General features: G+C 48.1%; 1 protein-coding gene across 4 annotated transcripts in view; it reads right to left on the bottom strand.

The window, feature by feature from the left end:
• Nucleotides 1-19,269, bottom strand: part of CFAP100 (cilia and flagella associated protein 100) — a 33,320-nt gene that overhangs the window by 10,609 nt on the left and 3,442 nt on the right. For all 4 annotated transcript variants that reach the window (XM_039547680.1, XM_039547679.1, XM_039547681.1 and 1 more), the window contains exons 3-11: nt 18,549-18,618; nt 10,139-10,155; nt 8,843-8,940; nt 7,156-7,348; nt 5,946-6,013; nt 5,040-5,203; nt 3,674-3,754; nt 841-1,022; nt 565-757 (exon numbers count right to left, since the gene is read on the bottom strand). In XM_039547680.1, coding sequence (XP_039403614.1) covers nt 565-757; nt 841-1,022; nt 3,674-3,754; nt 5,040-5,203; nt 5,946-6,013; nt 7,156-7,348; nt 8,843-8,940; nt 10,139-10,155; nt 18,549-18,618 — 1,066 coding nt within the window. The remainder of the gene's footprint in view (nt 1-564; nt 758-840; nt 1,023-3,673; nt 3,755-5,039; nt 5,204-5,945; nt 6,014-7,155; nt 7,349-8,842; nt 8,941-10,138; nt 10,156-18,548; nt 18,619-19,269) is intronic.

The raw sequence follows: 19,269 nt of genomic DNA, 5'->3' as shown, positions 1-19,269 counted from the left end.
GGCCACACCTGGTACAGGGAGCATTATTCTCCCTGCCTCCCAGCATACATTGATTACATCTTTAATTACTCATGATTATAATGCACATGACAAGCAGATACAGTGGAGCCCTCTTACAATGAAGTCAGACCTAGTGAAACTCCATTCCCAGGGAGAACGGATGCCAATGGGTGCATTGGTTCAATGTTCCACAGTACGCAATGGCAATTTGGCGGGGAGCAACACCTCCCAGAAGGAAGTTTTGTTGTGGGACAAATGCCTTTTGTCCTAGAATACCACTGGGTGGCGGCTTGAGGAAACAAACACTTTAGCCAAGTGCTCAGCTGGTGTACGTTGGTGCACGTCTATGGAGATCAATGGGGCTATGCCAGTTTACAGCAACTGAGAATCTGGCCCTCTGAGCATTTTGACTTGTTCTAATAAGAGAGCCAAACGCATTGACTGATGCTTTCCCTAAAAACACAGAAGGTAAATAATACTCACGCATACCTGTAGCTACTGTCATCTGACTGACAGCTCTCCTATATTTACATCCATCGCCTTCACCGGGTGTCTCATACTTACTGTCGTCTTGCCTGCTGGGATTTCAAGTTTTGCTTTGAGGGGCTTTTGCCTGGCCTGAGAGATTCCCTTCTCTGCGTGATTTGGCTTGGGGCCCTCAAATCAGGCCCTCCTGAAGAGAAATCAACACTCTGACGTCCTGTATAGCCAAGATAAGGCAACTTGCCACGTCTGGTTCGGGGTGTTGGATCCTGGCCTGAACACAAGAGAAACATATCCTTAGAAGGGGAGGCTGCACACAGTGAAGAATGGCCAGAAACTCTTCTTGGGAGAACTTACCCTTGGGCGTGATGGGAGAAACGGAGATTTTTTCTTCTTTCACTTCAGAGGACATTTTCATTGCCTTTGTCTTCATCTGCTTTTTTTCATACTCTTCCCGCCACTCTTTTGGAGAGAGCTGGTAGAGGAAGTTCTTGTACTTCTTGTACTCCTTCAAAGTGTCTTCAAACCTGGATATCTCACTACAACAGAGGAGCAAACAGGTTGCACTAGGTTTAATAGCACAGTTAAAAGCGCCATTCTGAAGAACTTCTGTCCTAAAATGCAGCTCTATTCTGACAGCAACTATTTCAATATGGCTCTGCCTCACTCCACAAACCCACTCCCTGTGTGCATTCAAAGTCTGAGCCGCAGATTCCAGGCCAACAAGTTTTTAACTGCTGTTAGACCTGCACAGCTAAGAGGGCATGAGCTAGCATCCACATATTCCTTCTTGTGCATCCTCAACAGAATGGGTCACTCTGTTCTGATCCATTACCCCTGCACAGGAGGTCAGAGTACATTGATACAGGACGGGGAACTCTCAACACACCAGCCAAGGAGAAGGGGGAGCTGTGGAGAAGCCCTGCCTCTTGAAGCTAATGAGAAGAGAGGAGCTCTCCTCTGCTTTTAGTAGAAGAGAAGGTCTTCACTCCCCCAGTCCCATCTCACCCCTACTTCAATCCCTGCTCCTGTGAGAGTCCAGTGAAGGCACCTGTAATACACAGGTATCCTCAAGGGCCTGCATCCGACAAAGTGGGTATTCACCCACGAAAGCTCATGCTCCAAAACGTCTGTTAGTCTATAAGGTGCCACAGGATTCTTTGCTGCTTTCACTCAAATTAGGCATCTGTAAAGGCTCCCTGAGGAAATTGTGGGACACAATCTAGAGCTGTCAGCTGAGAATCAATGCCAGCCCCCACAATACAGGGCTCATAGGAGGAGAACATCTTTCACTTAGGAAAGATTTCCTGTTACAGGCTCCCAGAACGGCGGTTATAAACAAGATCAGGATTGGCTCAGTGGCCCAGTAAGAGTGCTGCCACATGAGAGATCAGAAGATCCAGTTCACATTCTGCATTGCCAGGGTGGCCGGGCTGGGAATGCCAAGGTAGCAAGCTTAGTCTTGCAGGTTTGGGGGAAGGGAACCTTTATGGCTGAAAGATGGAGCAGTGTATTAATGAGCTGCATCCAGTCATCCTTTGCTGGGCGTAAGATCTCTGAGGATGGAGAGAGTAATGAGTGGAGTGAGAAATTAGGTGTTTGGAGGACTCCCTAATCTCTCCCTCAATGAGGAAAACCATAGCTTCATCCACGTTAAGACAGAGAAGACTTACTGGATCATCTTCCCTGTGCCAAGGTCAGGCTTGTTCCCTGCAGTGTATATTCCATGAAAAATACCATAATAATATCTTTGAAACCTCAGATTTAAGTGAGTCAATACTAGAGATGGGGACAGACCAAAACCTAGATATGGTCAGACCCAATCTTTTGGAAGTTTTAGATCCATTTCAAATGCCGTTGCTCATACTCTGCCTAGCTATACCCTCCTCTAGCTATTATACCAAAGCTATCTAGTTTCACAGACAGTGCAAGGCGTTCATCTACTATCCATAAGAACATAAGATCCATCTATTCCAAGATGATGCAACAAGTAAGGTAAATGGGAGAGCAGATTTTCCTTCTGTCTTTGGAGATGAAGGCTATGTTTTCTGAATATGAATGTACACAAAATTTGTACTGTATATACAATTACATGTATGTTGTGTAATGGCATGTCAATGGCCAGTTCAGCAAATGCCTGATCGTTTAACAACACCCAATTTACATGCATAATTGAAGTAATTGGGCATGCACATTAGCCATGATATTGTGCACATTTTAGGATGTGCATTAACACTAGGTCTGTTTAAAAAAAAAAACAAGCTCCAAGAGTCTTCTGGGAGTTCCAGTCAACTATGTAGGGCTTTGTGCAACATTCTAACTTTGGGAATGGTCAAACAATGCCCTCCATAGAAGAACCTGCAAAAACCCAAAGTATCAGGTGGTGGTAGATATAATATGGGGAAATCCCTTTTATATTCCTGACTTGGCCAGGTTCTGCTCTCAGCGATGCTGGGGTAAACCTGAAGTAGTGCTATTGAAATAGCATCATGATAATTGAGCAACTGCCATGCAAACATCTTGACACCAGTGAAGTCAAAAGAGTCACTTCAGATTTAAACCAGCATCAGTGAGCACAGTCCCAGCATTTTAAGGCAAAGCCAATGCCCACAGAGACAATCTCAAGTCTTCTCTAAAACCCTGTCCGTGTTATGAGAGGGCACTATCGAAGTTTAATAAAAAAGCTAGTTACTTGATGACCAAGCTTTAGTGCTGTAATTTGAGAAGCTCAACCTTTCCTGTCTGTGTGTCATACTCCAAGGCTAGAGGGTGAAATTCAGCAGTGCCATAAACTGGTATATCAGTACAAATTGCACCCACTTACCCCAGGACTGAATTTGGCCCAGTTTTGATAATTCTCCCTGAGATTATCAGAGGAACCTGACTGAGCACATGGCTGGGGTAACCTGCCACTCACACAAGAATATTTAAGGCCCTTAAAGTTTTTTTTATTTTTAGCATGAGGAAGGTGGCGCAATCAGCTCAATGTTATCGGATTGCATTACAATGTGACGACATTGCAACATGAAGTTGCATTGTTCCATTACACAGCTACTGTCTCATGACAGTTTGGCTTCAGGTGACACTGACAACACAAACTTTAAAAGGCGGCAGCTCTGAGGATGCAGCTCCATAAGGTCTGTTAAAGGTTCAAGCTATTCAGTGACACGGTTCGCTGGGTGATTGTTACCTTTGAATGCTCATCATTTGTGCAGTAAGCTCCCGGATCTCGATTATTTTCTCTATCTTTGCTTTGGTTTCTTTTTCAGCACTAGGGAAGAATGCATAAAAATAAGATTGCAAATGTGCATAGAACCGCAGTTGTAGTGAGGTGGTGGAGAAGTGTCTAGGACAGAGGAAACAGATGGAGCGGACGGAAATCTTTATTATATCTGAAAACGTACTCTGCTGACTCTCTGTTGTGACACTGCTTTTGTGATATTCCTGGTCTACTGGACTGACATCAAACTCATTTCACCCAGCTCATTGGAAGTATGAACAAACCAAGTCATTTGAGCCAAGACCAGAGCCGGGGGTGGGGGTGGAGGCGAGTGAATGGAGTTAAAGAATTTCAGGTCAAAAGGAATGTTCAAGTTTGCTATGAAGAGAGATGGTAGAAAACCCCATCTCCTCCCCCATTTCCCATTGTAATTTCAAACTTTTTTTTTTAAATTTCTACCCAGCCACTATTTCCTAATGTCTGAAACAAGGGGATTAGAACCAAGTGTTCCACGCAGACTTTGAGTTACCAGTGACACTAGATCTATGTAAGCAATTATTATATTGCAATACTGGACTCAGAAAACGGAGGATAACAGTAGTTCTTGAGACATGGAGGCACAGGCTAGCAACCAGAGCATATATCCAGGGAGCCTGGCATGCTTGTACTCTTCTTGCTAGCCAGTGCTAAAGGCCCATGCTGCCAGATCTATACTACCATTGTTACTTGTGCTAGATGGATTAAAGCTATCATGGGCAGGCCTCCCTGTGCTACAATCACACCTTCACTTACAGATTCCCTTAGAGGTCCCCGAGGGCAGGACCTTTACCTGGGGATTAGACTAGTGGCACTGCTCCACTACAACCCTTATCAATGGGCAGGATGATCGCCCCATTGACTAAAGCAGCAGGTGCTGCTGGCTGGAAAGGGGCACAGTCAGCAGCTGTTTGAGGAATCTCCCCTCAGCCCCACTCCAGGTGTCCACCCCCATGCAGGGCAGCAGTGGAAACAACCTTCACAGGGTGGTGAATCCCCCCTTGGACTCAAACTTGGCTTGAGCCAATGGTGTCGCTTGACTGGGCCGTGGGCCTGCATGCTAATCAGCTTTAGAGCTCTGCAAAGAGAAGTCTGGATTCAGAGGGTCTGTGTGTAACCTCTAGCATGGGTACCCAAACAGATGTGCCTGGAGACAGGGGCATAAACCTGCCGCCTTGCCAAGTGCAGAACGCCCAGTGATGCTCCTGGGAGCACTGTGTGTGTGGCAGGGACTATGGCCATGGAGCCCCCTCATGTCCATGCCAAAGAGTCTACGTGTTGCCCCCACCACTTGCGTTACGTTTTCAGCGCCTGAGCAGAGTTTTTATCGTTCTCCTTCAGGAACTCGTCAAACATGGCGGCATCCTTCTCCAGGTACTGTTCAGCCTTTTCCAGTTTTGCTTCCTCTTCTGCTGCTAAGCTTTCCAGCTTCTGAATTTCATCTCTCTTTATTGCCACAGCGTACTGAAATCAACCCAAAAGGGGAACACGGTGACTCATGCTACCTCCTCACTCCGCTTGGTTTCCTTAGAATTCTGGTTTAGCCTGGTTCTTTTCCGGCTGCTGCAACCATTGTTACATAAGCCACAAACATACACATGGCTTCACACGGCAGCGGTGCCTTCTCCCTGAGGATCTCAAAGCACTTTGACCCTCGTGCTGATGGGTGGGCTGAGGCAGGGAGAGGCTTAATGATTCACAGAGCAAGTCAGGGATGAAGCTAAAAATAGAACCCAGGAGTCCTATAACCCCCGTCCCTGCTCTAACAACTAGATAATACCATTGATTTCAACTGAGTTATGTTGGCATAAGATAGGAGTTGTATTTGTGAATCAGGTCCAATCTGTCCACACACTTACACTGTCATCATCACCGTAGTGTCCAAGCACATCACAATCATTAATGAATTTATCCTCATAACAGCCTTGTGCAGGAAGGAAGTATTATCCTCATTTTACAGATGAGGAACTGAGGCAAAGGTAGATTAAGCGATTTATGTAAGATCACCTAGTAAATCTGTGATAGAACCAGGTATCCTGAGTCCCTCTCCAGTGCCTTAACCACAATACCAACACATTCAGCTAATGAGGCCTCATTAGCACTCCCCTGCTCTAACCACTAGCCATGCTGCATATAAAACAACACACGAGGAAGGAGCTCAAAATAGTTTTTACATGAATCACATTCGTAAACCAAAGCCAAATACCTGCAGCAGAAACATCTGTCGCTTCTTGTCTATGTATTCATGGAGCGTCTCTTTTTCCACTTGCTGGTCTGAAAGCATGAGACAAAGTCGTGCAAGCTGGGGGTGGAACAAGTAGTCAAGGCAAAACGCAGTGACCAAACAAAAGGAGGCGTATACGCAAAACCGCATTTAGTAGGGAGAACTCATTGGAATGGGCATCAGTGTCTGCACTTGAGGCCTAAACGAGCAGGTCCAGAATCAAGTCAGCTCACGCTGGGTGTCTTTGTCTGCTGGAGGGGGAAAAAAACCAGGAAGTGGAATGGTAACAGAAAGTGAATTAACTTTGTCCTTGATTAGGAAAAGGAGAAAAAAAACCTCAGGAGGCTTCTGGCACTTGGATGGAGTCACAGGGTTGAATCAGAATAATTTCTGATGTTGGGAGAACTATATAATGAATTGCTTTAAAGAGCAGAGCTCTGAACCTTTGTGGTTTTCGGTCTTTGTTATTCAGGTTTGTGCCCATCACTGCAGTTAGTGTCAAAGCAAAAAAAAAAAAAATGGATAGCAAAGCACGCAAAAGCAAAGGAGAATTTTACTTGCAAAGGTAAAAGTTTGTGCATGTATTTTAGCAATAAGGAAGTACTAAGGATACTGAGGTGGAGTTCCTGGACTGGTTCTCCAATCTGTGACACTAGTTTCATACTGATTTTAATGGAGTTACACCTGCATGAAACTGGTATAACAGAGTGGAGTGTCAGGCCCCCATAAAAGCCAAATCTAAATCACATTGCATTAATGGCAAAACTCCTATTGACTTTCATGGGATCAAGATTTGGCCCTAAATGCAGACAAATATAACTTGCTGGATCATGGTGGAATGGAAATATCTCCATGACCCACAGCATAAGCTAGAGCCTTGGGAGCCCCAGACCAAGCTCTGTCATGACTCGCAACTTTTTGCATGGGGTGTAAGATAAGGCAGAATTTGGTCCACTGTGTTGTAATATTTCTGTCTGTGCCACATATAAGCCTTTATGTACATACATATGGTAGAGACCAGAGATGCATGGATATTGGCAAGGTATGATAGACGACTGTGGTGCCTGCATGCTAGAGGAACTCAACTACGAGCTGCTTCTGAAGAGAACAAGAATACTTGCAACTCTCAACCCTTCTTTGTTACAGTCCTTCGTGGAGCCTGATGGGATGTTAAGTCTAGCAAGTTTTCTACCTTTGGTGACTGCTATCTTCCAAGAGATACTTTCTTGGAGAGCTTTCAGTCTCTGTGCTTCTGCTGCCAGTTCTCTGTCCTCTGCTTCCTCCTCCTTCTGGAGCTCCTTCTTGAACCCCGACTGCTTGGCATTCATCATAGTGGAATAGGTCATCTTCTCATGGACTTTCAGGGTCTTATTTCGCTCACGTTCCTAGGAGGAGACTTCAGTTATGTAGACAAGTTCTCCTAGTCAAGTACTTTGTCCAGTACAGTCTTCAAATGATTCAAGAGATTACTTCCCAATCTAACTGATTTCCCCATTAGGAAGCTTTTCTGATATTTATATTTGCTCAGTTTCATCCTATTACTCCTCGTGATACTGCCTTGGAGCCACCCAAACAATGCATCTCATTCCTTGAAGCTTACACCCAGCCATGTGCACACTGTTGCTAAATCTCCTCTCCTGCTAGATTTTAAATGTATTCATAGATTCTAGGACTGGAAGGGACCTCGAGATGGCATCAAGTCCAGTCCCCTGCACTCTTGGCAGGACCAAATACTGGCTAGACCATCCCTAATAGACATTTATCTAACCTACTCTTAAATATTTCCAGAGATGGAGATTCCACAACCTCCCTAGGCAATTTATTCCAGTGTTTAACCACCCTGACAGTTAGGAACTTTTCCCTAATGTCCAACCTAAACCTCCCTTGCTGCAGTTTAAGCCCATTGCTTCTTGTTCTATCCTTAGAGGCTAAGACGAACAAGTTTTCTCCCTCCTCCTTATGACACTCTTTTAGATATCTGAAAACTGCTATCATGTCCCCTCTCAGTCTTCTCTTTTCCAAACTAAACAAACCCAAATGTATTGAGTGCCTTGTGTTTCCCTTTGTGGGTTATTCCTGAGAGGCAGAGTGGGGACTTGCAGAGTCTCCTTTTCATTATTCTATTACAGGGCTGGCATTTGTCCCCCTACTCAGCAGAAGAGGCTGATCTCGGGGAACCTCTCAAATGTAAGGGACATTCACACAGAGGACTCTTGCCTTCACAGTGCTGCCTGCCTCCTGCAGCCTTTTGAAAGCACAGACCCTACAAGAATTGAACTACCATGGGCTCCCCTGTGTCCTTCCCCATTCGTGGATCTGGAGCCTCGAGGAAACCCCTCCAGGGCTGTGGGGAAGAAGGAAGCATACCACAGAGCTGGCTCGCTCCAACTTCCAGACCTCTCTAGTCCTGCCCTTGGGGTTCCAATTCCACTTCTCATATGGACAGAAGCTTGGAGTCCTAAATTAATCTGTCAACCTTAGCATTCATTTAGCTTATGGTCCAGCACAAGCCAGCATTAGTACGTGGGCTCTCCAAGTCAAGGGATGAGTCTGATTAACTGTAAAACAGGAGATCTGTAAAACCCAAAGGGGCTACAGAAATAAGTAATTTCAGGAGCCTCCCACAGGAATGCTAAATCCACCATTCTATAGAAGGAAAGAAACAGAAGAGCAATAAAAATAATTTTCAAATACCTGCCCAGATTCTCAGCTGCTGTTAATCAACCTGGCTCCATTGTCTTCAATGGAGCTACTCTGATTTACACCAGCTCAGAATCTGGCCTGTAATGTTCTTTCGTACAAGAAGTTTTGTTAAGGCTGCCATCCCCTTTCGAATGCACTGCAAACCTCTTCGCTTTTGCCTTAGTTGTTATACATACCGCCTTAGCCCGTTCTCTTTCCTTGTCTCTCAGTAAGAAGATATCAATATCCGAAGGGATTTTAAATGGGTTTTTCCTCAGCTGAAACTCATCATCATCTATGCACACACAGCAAGAAACAGAACTCGATTAGCAGAGCCTCAGTGTGGGCAGAGCTAAAAGGGACAATTTCAAAATATAAAATTAATGGGCTATGTTTTAATGTGAGTTACCTCAGCACTATCCAACATATTGTAAAGGGAGACGGTCAATGTATAACCTGGCCTTTTGCTACTGGAGACAGGCATTTTAAGAGTAAACTGTTCACGATGGGCCAAATACTGTGTTTTGTCCTGAGGTTTTACTGTCCTTACTGATTGTTTTCAACAGACGTTTTGCCTTGAGTAAGGGCCTCAGGATTTGGCCATATTAAAGGAATTTCACTCTATATCAGAGATCACTACTGATGGGCCCTACTGGGTATAGTTTTGGGAAATAGCACATTTGCAACCGTTGATCTTTTGGGGAGGCTGTGTTGACAGCAGGGCCGGCTCTAGGCACCAGTGCTCCAAGCATGTGCTTGGGGCGGCACTTTCCAAGGGGCGGCACTCCGGCTTCTTTTTTTGGTTTGTTTTTTTGCTTGGGGCGCAAAAAGCCAGGAGCTCCACTGCCGCCTGCTCCCCCGAGCGCGCCGGCACTCCCATTTCTGCCCCCTCCCTCCCAGGCTTGCCACGCGAATCAGCTGTTTGGCGGCAAGCCTGGGAGGGAGGGGGGAGAAGTGGAGCGGTGGCGCACTTGCGGGAGGAGGCAGAGGTGAGCTGGGGGGAAGTGGTTCCTCTGCCCCCCCCCAGGGTTACTTCCGGCAGCCCTCCCATGCCCCCCATCGCCGCAGCTCACCTCCACTCCACCTGCTCCCCTGAGGCAAGCCTGGGAGGGAAGGGTAGGAGGGGAAATGTGGCGCGCCCGGAGGAGGAGGCAGGGACAGGGAGTGGGGGAAGGGGTTGGAAGGGGGGGGGGAGGGGGGCGGGGCTGGGGGGGGACACAGGAAAATTTTTTTGCTTGGGGTAGCAAAAAACTTGGAGCCAGCCCTGGTTGACAGAGCAGAGATTTTACTGTTCACCTACACCCACCTCGCTCTCTCATCCAGTTCCATTGGGCCAATGCCTGAAGGCCTTACTCAATGTTTTACTCAGCTAAAGCTCCCCTTGAAGCCACTAGAACCTGCCAGACTAAAGGCTGTACAGCAACCTGAATAAGCACCTGTAGATTTGGCCCATGGTTAACAATTAAGAGCTGAAAAGAGTATCAGGACCTTACCTGAAAGCGGAGACTTTAGCCTGGTCTACACTAGGCGTTTAAATCGGTTTTACGAGTGTAAAACCGATTTAACGCCACAACCGTCCACACTAGGAGGCACCTTATATCGATTTTAATGGCTCTTTAAATCGGTTTCTGTACTCCTGCCCGACGAGAGGAGTAGCGCTAATATCGGTATTAACATATCGGAATAGGGTTAGTGTGGCCGCAATCGACGGTATTGGCCTCCGGGAGCTATCCCACAGTGCACCACTGACCGCTCTGGACAGCATTCTCAACTCGGATGCACTGGCCAGGTAGACAGGAAAAGCCCCGCGAACTTTTGAAATTCATTTCCTGCTTCGACAGCGTGGAGAGCTCATCATCACAGGTGACCACGCACAGCTCATCAGCACAGGTGACCACGCACAGCTCATCAGCACAGTTAACAATGCAGTCTCCTGAGAATCGAAAAAGAGCCCCAGCATGGACCGCTCGGGAGGTAATGGATCTGATCGCTATATGGGGAGAGGATTCAGTGCTAACAGAACTGCGTTCCAAAAGACGAAATGAAAAAGTATTTGAAAGAATTTCTAAGGCTATGACTGCTAAAGGCCACAGCAGGGACTCCGTGCAGTGCAGAGTGAAAGTTAAGGAGCTCAGACAAGCCTACCAGAAAACCAAAGAAGCAAATGGAAGGTCCGGGGCAGGTCGAAAAACATGCCGCTTCTATGCTGAGCTGCATGCAATTTTAGGGGGCTGCGCACAAGTACCCCACCCTGACTGTGGATTCCGAGGTGGGGTTGTAATCTCTGCCATGTCTGAGGATTATGCAGACGGTGAAGATGAAGAGGAAGAAGAAGAGGAAGACCTCGCAGAGAGCACACAGCACTCCGTGACCCCCAGCAGCCAGGAGCTTTTTATCACCCTGACGGAATTACCCTGCTCCCAGCCCTCACAAGCAACTATTGCAGAGAATGACGCCCTGGAAGGGAGCTCTGGTGAGTGTACCTTTGCAAATAGCAAACAGTGTTTTTTAAGCAAGCCTTTTTTAATGATTGATTTGCCCTGAGGACTTGGGATGCATTCGCAGACAGTATAGTTACTTAGAAAAGTTTGTTAACATGTCCGGGGATTGAGAGGAAATCCTCCAGGGACATCTCGATGAAGCGCTCCTGTAGGTACTCCAGAAGCCTTTGCAGAAGGTTTCTGGGCAAGGCATCCTTGTTCTGCCCACCGTGGTAGGACACTTTACCATGCCATGCATGTAGCAAGTAATCAGGTATCATTGCGTGGCAAAGCATCGCAGCGTATGGTCCCGGGACTGCTGGCATTCAAGAAGCATCCGCTCTTTATCTTGTTCTGTTATCCTCAGCAAAGTGATATCGTTCAGGATAACCTGGTTAAAAATCAGGAATTTAAGTAAGGGGGGTGGCCATTTTTCTACTGGGTTCGTGGAATGCAGCAGCTTAAAAAAAACACTTTCCTGCACGTAGCGGCGGGAGGAGGGGTGAAATGCCGATGATCTTTTCTGTTTGGTCACCGGCGGCGATCTTCCCAAGCTACCGGACAAGCAGTGGGTGGGGAGGAAGGTTGTTGATTAGCAGGAGCTAGCGTGGTATTAGCCATGCGTTGGGGAGGGTAAATCACTGAGACAGTGGCTTACCATGGCCGCATGCAAGCTGAATCCTGATGCCTGGACCTGTGTCTGTGAGATCTGTAACCCCAGAGATGCAAGCAGTCACTATTAAGATGAAAAATGCGACCTTGTAGGGAAATCACATGTGCTATGTAAGGTGAATAGTGCTTTTCACTGTGAAAGAGTATAACCATTGTTCTGTAAAATGTATCTTTCTAAATATTTATCTCCCTCATGCAGCTGCAAATCTTTCAAGCGTCCCTCCTCCATCCCAAAGGCTAGCACAGATAAGGCGGAGGAAAAAGAAGACGCGAGATGAGATGTTCTCAGATATTATGGAAGTTACACGCAATGAAAGAGCTCATCTGAATGAGTGGAAGGACGTGGTTTCAAATTACAGGAAAGAGGCCAGTGAACGTGAGGACAGGAGGGACAACCGAGATGAGAGGTGGCGGCAGGAAGACCGGCAGGAAAATCAGCGGTGGCGGCAGGAAGATCAGCGGTGGCGGGATGCAACTCTGGGGCTGCTGCGTGATCAAACTGACATGCTCCGGCGTCTTGTGGAGCTTCAGGAACGGCAGCAGGATCACAGAGTGCCGCTGCAGCCCCTGTATAACCACCCTCCCCCCTCACCATGTTCCTTAGCCTCCTCACCCAGACGTGTAAGAACGCGTGGGGAGGCTCTGCACCCGCCCACTCCACCCCGTGGACAGCCCAACCAGAAGGATGCCGTTACTCTGAATTTTTTTTTAAGGGCCTTCCCCAGCCCTCCTTTCCGCCTCCCAACCCACACCCTTACTTCGCTCCCTCTTTTATAATGAAAAAATAAAGAATTCATGCTTTTTAATGAGAGTGACTTTATTTGCATAAGTAAGCTGTACTCGAAGGGGAGGAGTTGCTTACAGGGACTGAGTCAATCAAGGGGTTGGGTGTTCATCAACAAACACAGCAGTCACACTGTACCCTGGCCATTGATGAAGCTCGTTTTCAAAGCTTCTCTGATGCGCACCGCTTCCTGGTGTGCTCTTCTAATCTCCCTGGTGTCTGGCTGCGCGTAATCAGCGGCCAGGTGATTTGCCTCAGCCTCCCACCCCGCCATAAAGGTCTCCCTTTACTCTCACAGAGATTGTGGAGAATACAGCAAGCAGCAATAACATAGGGGACATTGGTTTGGCTGAGGTCTGAGCGAGTCAGTAATGTGCGCCAGCGAGCCTTTAAACGGCCAAATGCACATTCCACCACCATTCTGCACTTGCTCAGCCTGTAATTGAACAGATCCTGACCACTGTCCAGGCTGCCTGTGTATGGCTTCATGAGCCATGGCATCAAGGGTAGGCTGGGTCCCCCAGGATAACGACAGGCATTTCAACATCCCCAACTGTTATTTTCTGGTCTGGGAAGTAAGTCCCTTGCTGCAGCCGGTTAAACAGAGTAGTGCTTCTGAATACGCGGCGTCATGAACCCTCCTGGCCATCTGGATGTTTGTGAAACGTCCCTTGTGATCCACCAGTGCTTGCAGCACCATTGAAAAGTACCCCTTCCGGTTTACGTACTGGGTGCCCTGGTGCTGCGGTGCCAAGATAGGGATATGGGTTCCATCTATCGCCCCACAGTTAGGGAATCCCATTGCAGCAAAGCCATCCACTATGGCCTGCACGTTTCCCAGAGTCACAACCTTCGTAGCAGCAGCTTAGTGATTGCTTTGGCTCCTTGCATCACAGCAGCTCCCACAGTAGATTTTCCAACTCCAAATTGATTCCCGACTGACCGGTAGCTGTCTGGCGTTGCAAGCTTCCACAGGGCTATCGCCACTCGCTTCTCTACTGTGAGGGCTGCTCTCATCTTGGTATTATGGCGTTTCAGGGCAGGGGCAAGCAAGTCACAAAGTTCCATGAAAGTGCCCTTACGCATGCGAAAGTTTCGCAGCCACTGGGAATCGTCCCACACCTGCAACACAATGCGGTCCCACCAGTCAGTGCTTGTTTCCGGGCCCAAAATCGGCGTTCAATGGATAGAATCTGCCCCATTACCATCAGGATCTCCAAAGCGCCGGGGCCCGCGGTTTGAGATAATTCTGTGTCCACGTCCTCATCACTGTCATCGCCGCGCTGCCGTATCCGCCTCTTACTCGCCTCGGTTCGAAGGTCCTGGTTCAGCATATACTGCACGAGTGCGCGCGAGGTGTTTTATACCTCCACGAGTGCGGTATGGAGCTGCGCCGGGTCCATGCGTGCTGTGCTCTGGCGGCTGCACGGTTCACCAAGCAAAGGGCGCGAACGGTTGTCTGCCGCTGTCAGGGAGGGAGGGAGGTGAGGCTGTACCCAGAACCACCCGCGAAAATGATTTTTGCCCCATCAGGCACTGGGATCTCAACCCGGAAATGCCAAGGGGCGGGGGAGGCTGCGGGAACTATGGGATAGCTACGGAGTAGCTACCCACAGTGCAATGCTCCAGAAATCGACGCTAGCCTCGGACCGTGGACGCACACCACCGATTTAATGTGTTTAGTGTGGCCACGCACACTCGATTTTATAAAATCTGTTTTACAAAACCGGTTTATGCAAATTCGGAATAGTCCCGTAGTGTAGACGTACCTTTGGGAGCCTGGTCTACACTAGGCGTTTAAATCGGTTTTACGAGTGTAAAACCGATTTAACGCCACAACCGTCCACACTAGGAGGCACCTTATATCGATTTTAATGGCTCTTTAAATCGGTGTCTGTACTCCTGCCCGACGAGAGGAGTAGCGCTAATATCGGTATTAACATATCGGAATAGGGTTAGTGTGGCCGCAATCGACGGTATTGGCCTCCGGGAGCTATCCCACAGTGCACCACTGACCGCTCTGGACAGCATTCTCAACTCGGATGCACTGGCCAGGTAGACAGGAAAAGCCCCGGGAACTTTTGAAATTCATTTCCTGCTTCGACAGCGTGGAGAGCTCATCATCACAGGTGACCACGCACAGCTCATCAGCACAGGTGACCACGCACAGCTCATCAGCACAGTTAACAATGCAGTCTCCTGAGAATCGAAAAAGAGCCCCAGCATGGACCGCTCGGGAGGTAATGGATCTGATCGCTATATGGAGAGGATTCAGTGCTAACAGAACTGCGTTCCAAAAGACGAAATGAAAAAGTATTTGAAAGAATTTCTAAGGCTATGACTGCTAAAGGCCACAGCAGGGACTCCGTGCAGTGCAGAGTGAAAGTTAAGGAGCTCAGACAAGCCTACCAGAAAACCAAAGAAGCAAATGGAAGGTCCGGGGCAGGTCGAAAAACATGCCGCTTCTATGCTGAGCTGCATGCAATTTTAGGGGGCTGCGCCACAAGTACCCCACCCCTGACTGTGGATTCCGAGGTGGGGGTTGTAATCTCTGCCATGTCTGAGGATTATGCAGACGGGGAAGATGAAGAGGAAGAAGAAGAGGAAGACCTCGCAGAGAGCACACAGCACTCCGTGACCCCCAGCAGCCAGGAGCTTTTTATCACCCTGACGGAATTACCCTGCTCCCAGCCCTCACAAGCAACTATTGCAGAGAATGACGCCCTGGAAGGGAGCTCTGGTGAGTGTACCTTTGCAAATAGCAAACAGTGTTTTTTAAGCAAGCCTTTTTTAATGATTGATTTGCCCTGAGGACTTGGGATGCATTCGCAGACAGTATAGTTACTTAGAAAAGTTTGTTAACATGTCCGGGGATTGAGAGGAAATCCTCCAGGGACATCTCGATGAAGCGCTCCTGTAGGTACTCCAGAAGCCTTTGCAGAAGGTTTCTGGGCAAGGCATCCTTGTTCTGCCCACCGTGGTAGGACACTTTACCATGCCATGCATGTAGCAAGTAATCAGGTATCATTGCGTGGCAAAGCATCACAGCGTATGGTCCCGGGACTGCTGGCATTCAAGAAGCATCCGCTCTTTATCTTGTTCTGTTATCCTCAGCAAAGTGATATCGTTCAGGATAACCTGGTTAAAAATCAGGAATTTAAGTAAGGGGTGGCCATTTTCTACTGGGTTCGTGGAATGCAGCAGCTTAAAAAACACTTTCCTGCACGTAGCGGCGGGGGAGGAGGGTGAAATGCCGATGATCTTTTCTGTTTGGTCACCGGCGGCGATCTTCCCAAGCTACCGGACAAGCAGTGGGTGGGGAGGAAGGTTGTTGATTAGCAGGAGCTAGCGTGGTATTAGCCATGCGTTGGGGGAGGGTAAATCACTGAGACAGTGGCTTCCCCTGGCCGCATGCACGCTGAATCCTGATGCCTGGACCTGTGTCTGTGAGATCTGTAACCCCAGAGATGCAAGCAGTCACTATTAAGATGAAAATGCGACCTTGTAGGAAATCACATGTGCTATGTAAGGTGAATAGTGCTTTTCACTGTGAAAGAGTATAACCATTGTTCTGTAAAATGTATCTTTCTAAATATTTATCTCCCTCATGCAGCTGCAAATTTTTCAAGCGTCCCTCCTCCATCCCAAAGGCTAGCACAGATAAGGCGGAGGAAAAAGAAGACGCGAGATGAGATGTTCTCAGATATTATGGAAGTTACACGCAATGAAAGAGCTCATCTGAATGAGTGGAAGGACGTGGTTTCAAATTACAGGAAAGAGGCCAGTGAACGTGAGGACAGGAGGGACAACCGAGATGAGAGGTGGCGGCAGGAAGACCGGCAGGAAAATCAGCGGTGGCGGCAGGAAGATCAGCGGTGGCGGGATGCAACTCTGGGGCTGCTGCGTGATCAAACTGACATGCTCCGGCGTCTTGTGGAGCTTCAGGAACGGCAGCAGGATCACAGAGTGCCGCTGCAGCCCTGTATAACCACCCTCCCCTCACCATGTTCCTTAGCCTCCTCACCCAGACGTGTAAGAACGCGTGGGGAGGCTCCGTGCACCCGCCCACTCCACCCCCGTGGACAGCCCAACCAGAAGGATGCCGTTACTCTGAATTTTTTTTTAATGGCCTTCTCCATCCCTCCTTTCCTCCTCCCAAAGCACACCCTTACTTCTCTCCCTCTTTTTATAATGAAAAAATAAAGAATTAATGCTTTTTAAATGAGAGTGACTTTATTTGCATAAGTAAGCTGTACTCGAAGGGGGAGGGGGAGTTGCTTACAGGGACTGAGTCAATCAATGGGGTTGGGTGTTCATCAACTAACACATCAGTCACAATGTACCCTGGGCATTGATGATGCTCGTTTTCAAAGCTTCTCTGATGCGCACCTCTTCCTGGTGTGCTCTTCTAATCTCCCTGGTGTCTGGCTGCGTAATCAGCGGCCAGGTGATTTGCCTCAGCCTCCCACCCGCCATAAAGGTCTCCCTTTACTCTCACAGAGATTGTGGAGAATACAGCAAGCAGCAATAACATAGGGGACATTGGTTTGGCTGAGGTCTGAGCGAGTCAGTAATGTGCGCCAGCGAGCCTTTAAACGGCCAAATGCACATTCCACCACCATTCTGCACTTGCTCAGCCTGTAATTGAACAGATCCTGACCACTGTCCAGGCTGCCTGTGTATGGCTTCATGAGCCATGGCATCAAGGGTAGGCTGGGTCCCCAGGATAACGACAGGCATTTCAACATCCCCAACTGTTATTTTCTGGTCTGGGAAGTAAGTCCCTTGCTGCAGCCGGTTAAACAGAGTAGTGCTTCTGAATACGCGAGCGTCATGAACCCTCCCTGGCCATCCCGCGTGGATGTTTGTGAAACGTCCTTGTGATCCACCAGTGCTTGCAGCACCATTGAAAAGTACCCCTTCCGGTTTACCTGGGTGCCCTGGTGCTGCGGTGCCAAGATAGGGATATGGGTTCCATCTATCGCCCCACAGTTAGGGAATCCCATTGCAGCAAAGCCATCCACTATGGCCTGCACGTTTCCCAGAGTCACAACCTTCGTAGCAGCAGCTTAGTGATTGCTTTGGCTACTTGCATCACAGCAGCCCCACAGTAGATTTTCCAACTCCAAATTGATTCCCGACTGACCGGTAGCTGTCTGGCGTTGCAAGCTTCCACAGGGCTATCGCCACTCGCTTCTCTACTGTGAGGGCTGCTCTCATCTTGGTATTATGGCGTTTCAGGGCAGGGGCAAGCAAGTCACAAAGTTCCATGAAAGTGCCCTTACGCATGCGAAAGTTTCGCAGCCACTGGGAATCGTCCCACACCTGCAACACAATGCGGTCCCACCAGTCAGTGCTTGTTTCGGCCCAAAATCGGCGTTCAATGGATAGAATCTGCCCCATTACCATCAGGATCTCCAAAGCGCCGGGGCCGCGGTTTGAGATAATTCTGTGTCCACGTCCTCATCACTGTCATCGCCGCGCTGCCGTATCCGCCTCTTACTCGCCTCGGTTCGAAGGTCCTGGTTCAGCATATACTGCACGAGAGTGCGCGAGGTGTTTAAAACATCCACGATTGCGGTATGGAGCTGAGCAGGGTCCATGCTTGCTGTGCTATGGCGTCTGCACGGTTCACCAAGCAAACGGTTGTCTGCCGCTGTCAGGGAGGGAGGGAGGGGTGAGGCTGTACCCAGAACCACCCGCGAAAATGATTTTTGCCCCATCAGGCACTGGGATCTCAACCCGGAAATGCCAAGGGGCGGGGGAGGCTGCGGGAACTATGGGATAGCTACGGAGTAGCTACCCACAGTGCAATGCTCCAGAAATCGACGCTAGCCTCGGACCGTGGACGCACACCACCGATTTAATGTGTTTAGTGTGGCCACGCACACTCGATTTTATAAAATCTGTTTTACAAAACCGGTTTATGCAAATTCGGAATAGTCCCGTAGTGTAGACGTACCTTTTGTTTCCACTGTAGAGTTGGTAGAGGGAACCCCAGAGCTTGGCACTGTTTGCTGAGGTAATGTCCTAGCCTCTGGTTCAATACAAATCAATATGCAGCCATCAATAAATCAGTAGTAGTAAGCAACACTTGTAAGAAAGCAGGGCAATACTTGAATCCATAGACTTAATCCCCAACTCTTGGTATTTCCCTGCTTTCACAGACATCAGAAAGGGGGCTTTTGCTGCCTTTTCATTTCTCATAGGAAGAAGCTTTACTGCTGCATCTTTCAATCTTCTGCAGGATGCTTGGGTTGAGCATGTTTTTCAAACATTGATAGTAGGGCTTTTCCAAAGGGAAATTAACACAATACCCTGTTGTCAAATCAAGGCCACTTTCTGATCAGAAAGGGGCTATTTCTCACATCTTGCGCTGAATCTTGGGGTGACTTTGTAATGTGAATGAAGATTGATTACAGCGCTCAACTGTTAACCCCTTTTGCTACATTTTAATGAAATTATAACCCAGGCCTTCTGATGGAGGAACGGTACCATACCTGCCTGTCTTAAGGAACCAGTACATCCATAATCTAGGGTTCCTTTTTGTAATATAGTAATATGTGCAGTGCACATATAGGGCCTGAGCTGAACCCCTTTTAAGTCAATAGGAGTGTTTCGATGGACTTCTATGGGGTTTGGATAAGGCCCACAGGTGAAAATTTTGCCATCAGCAATACAAAACTAA

The sequence above is a fragment of the Mauremys reevesii genome, linkage group 7 (genome assembly GCF_016161935.1).
Source record: "Mauremys reevesii isolate NIE-2019 linkage group 7, ASM1616193v1, whole genome shotgun sequence".
Taxonomy (NCBI): Eukaryota; Metazoa; Chordata; order Testudines; family Geoemydidae; genus Mauremys; species Mauremys reevesii.
This window is presented reverse-complemented; position numbering and strand designations above follow the sequence as displayed.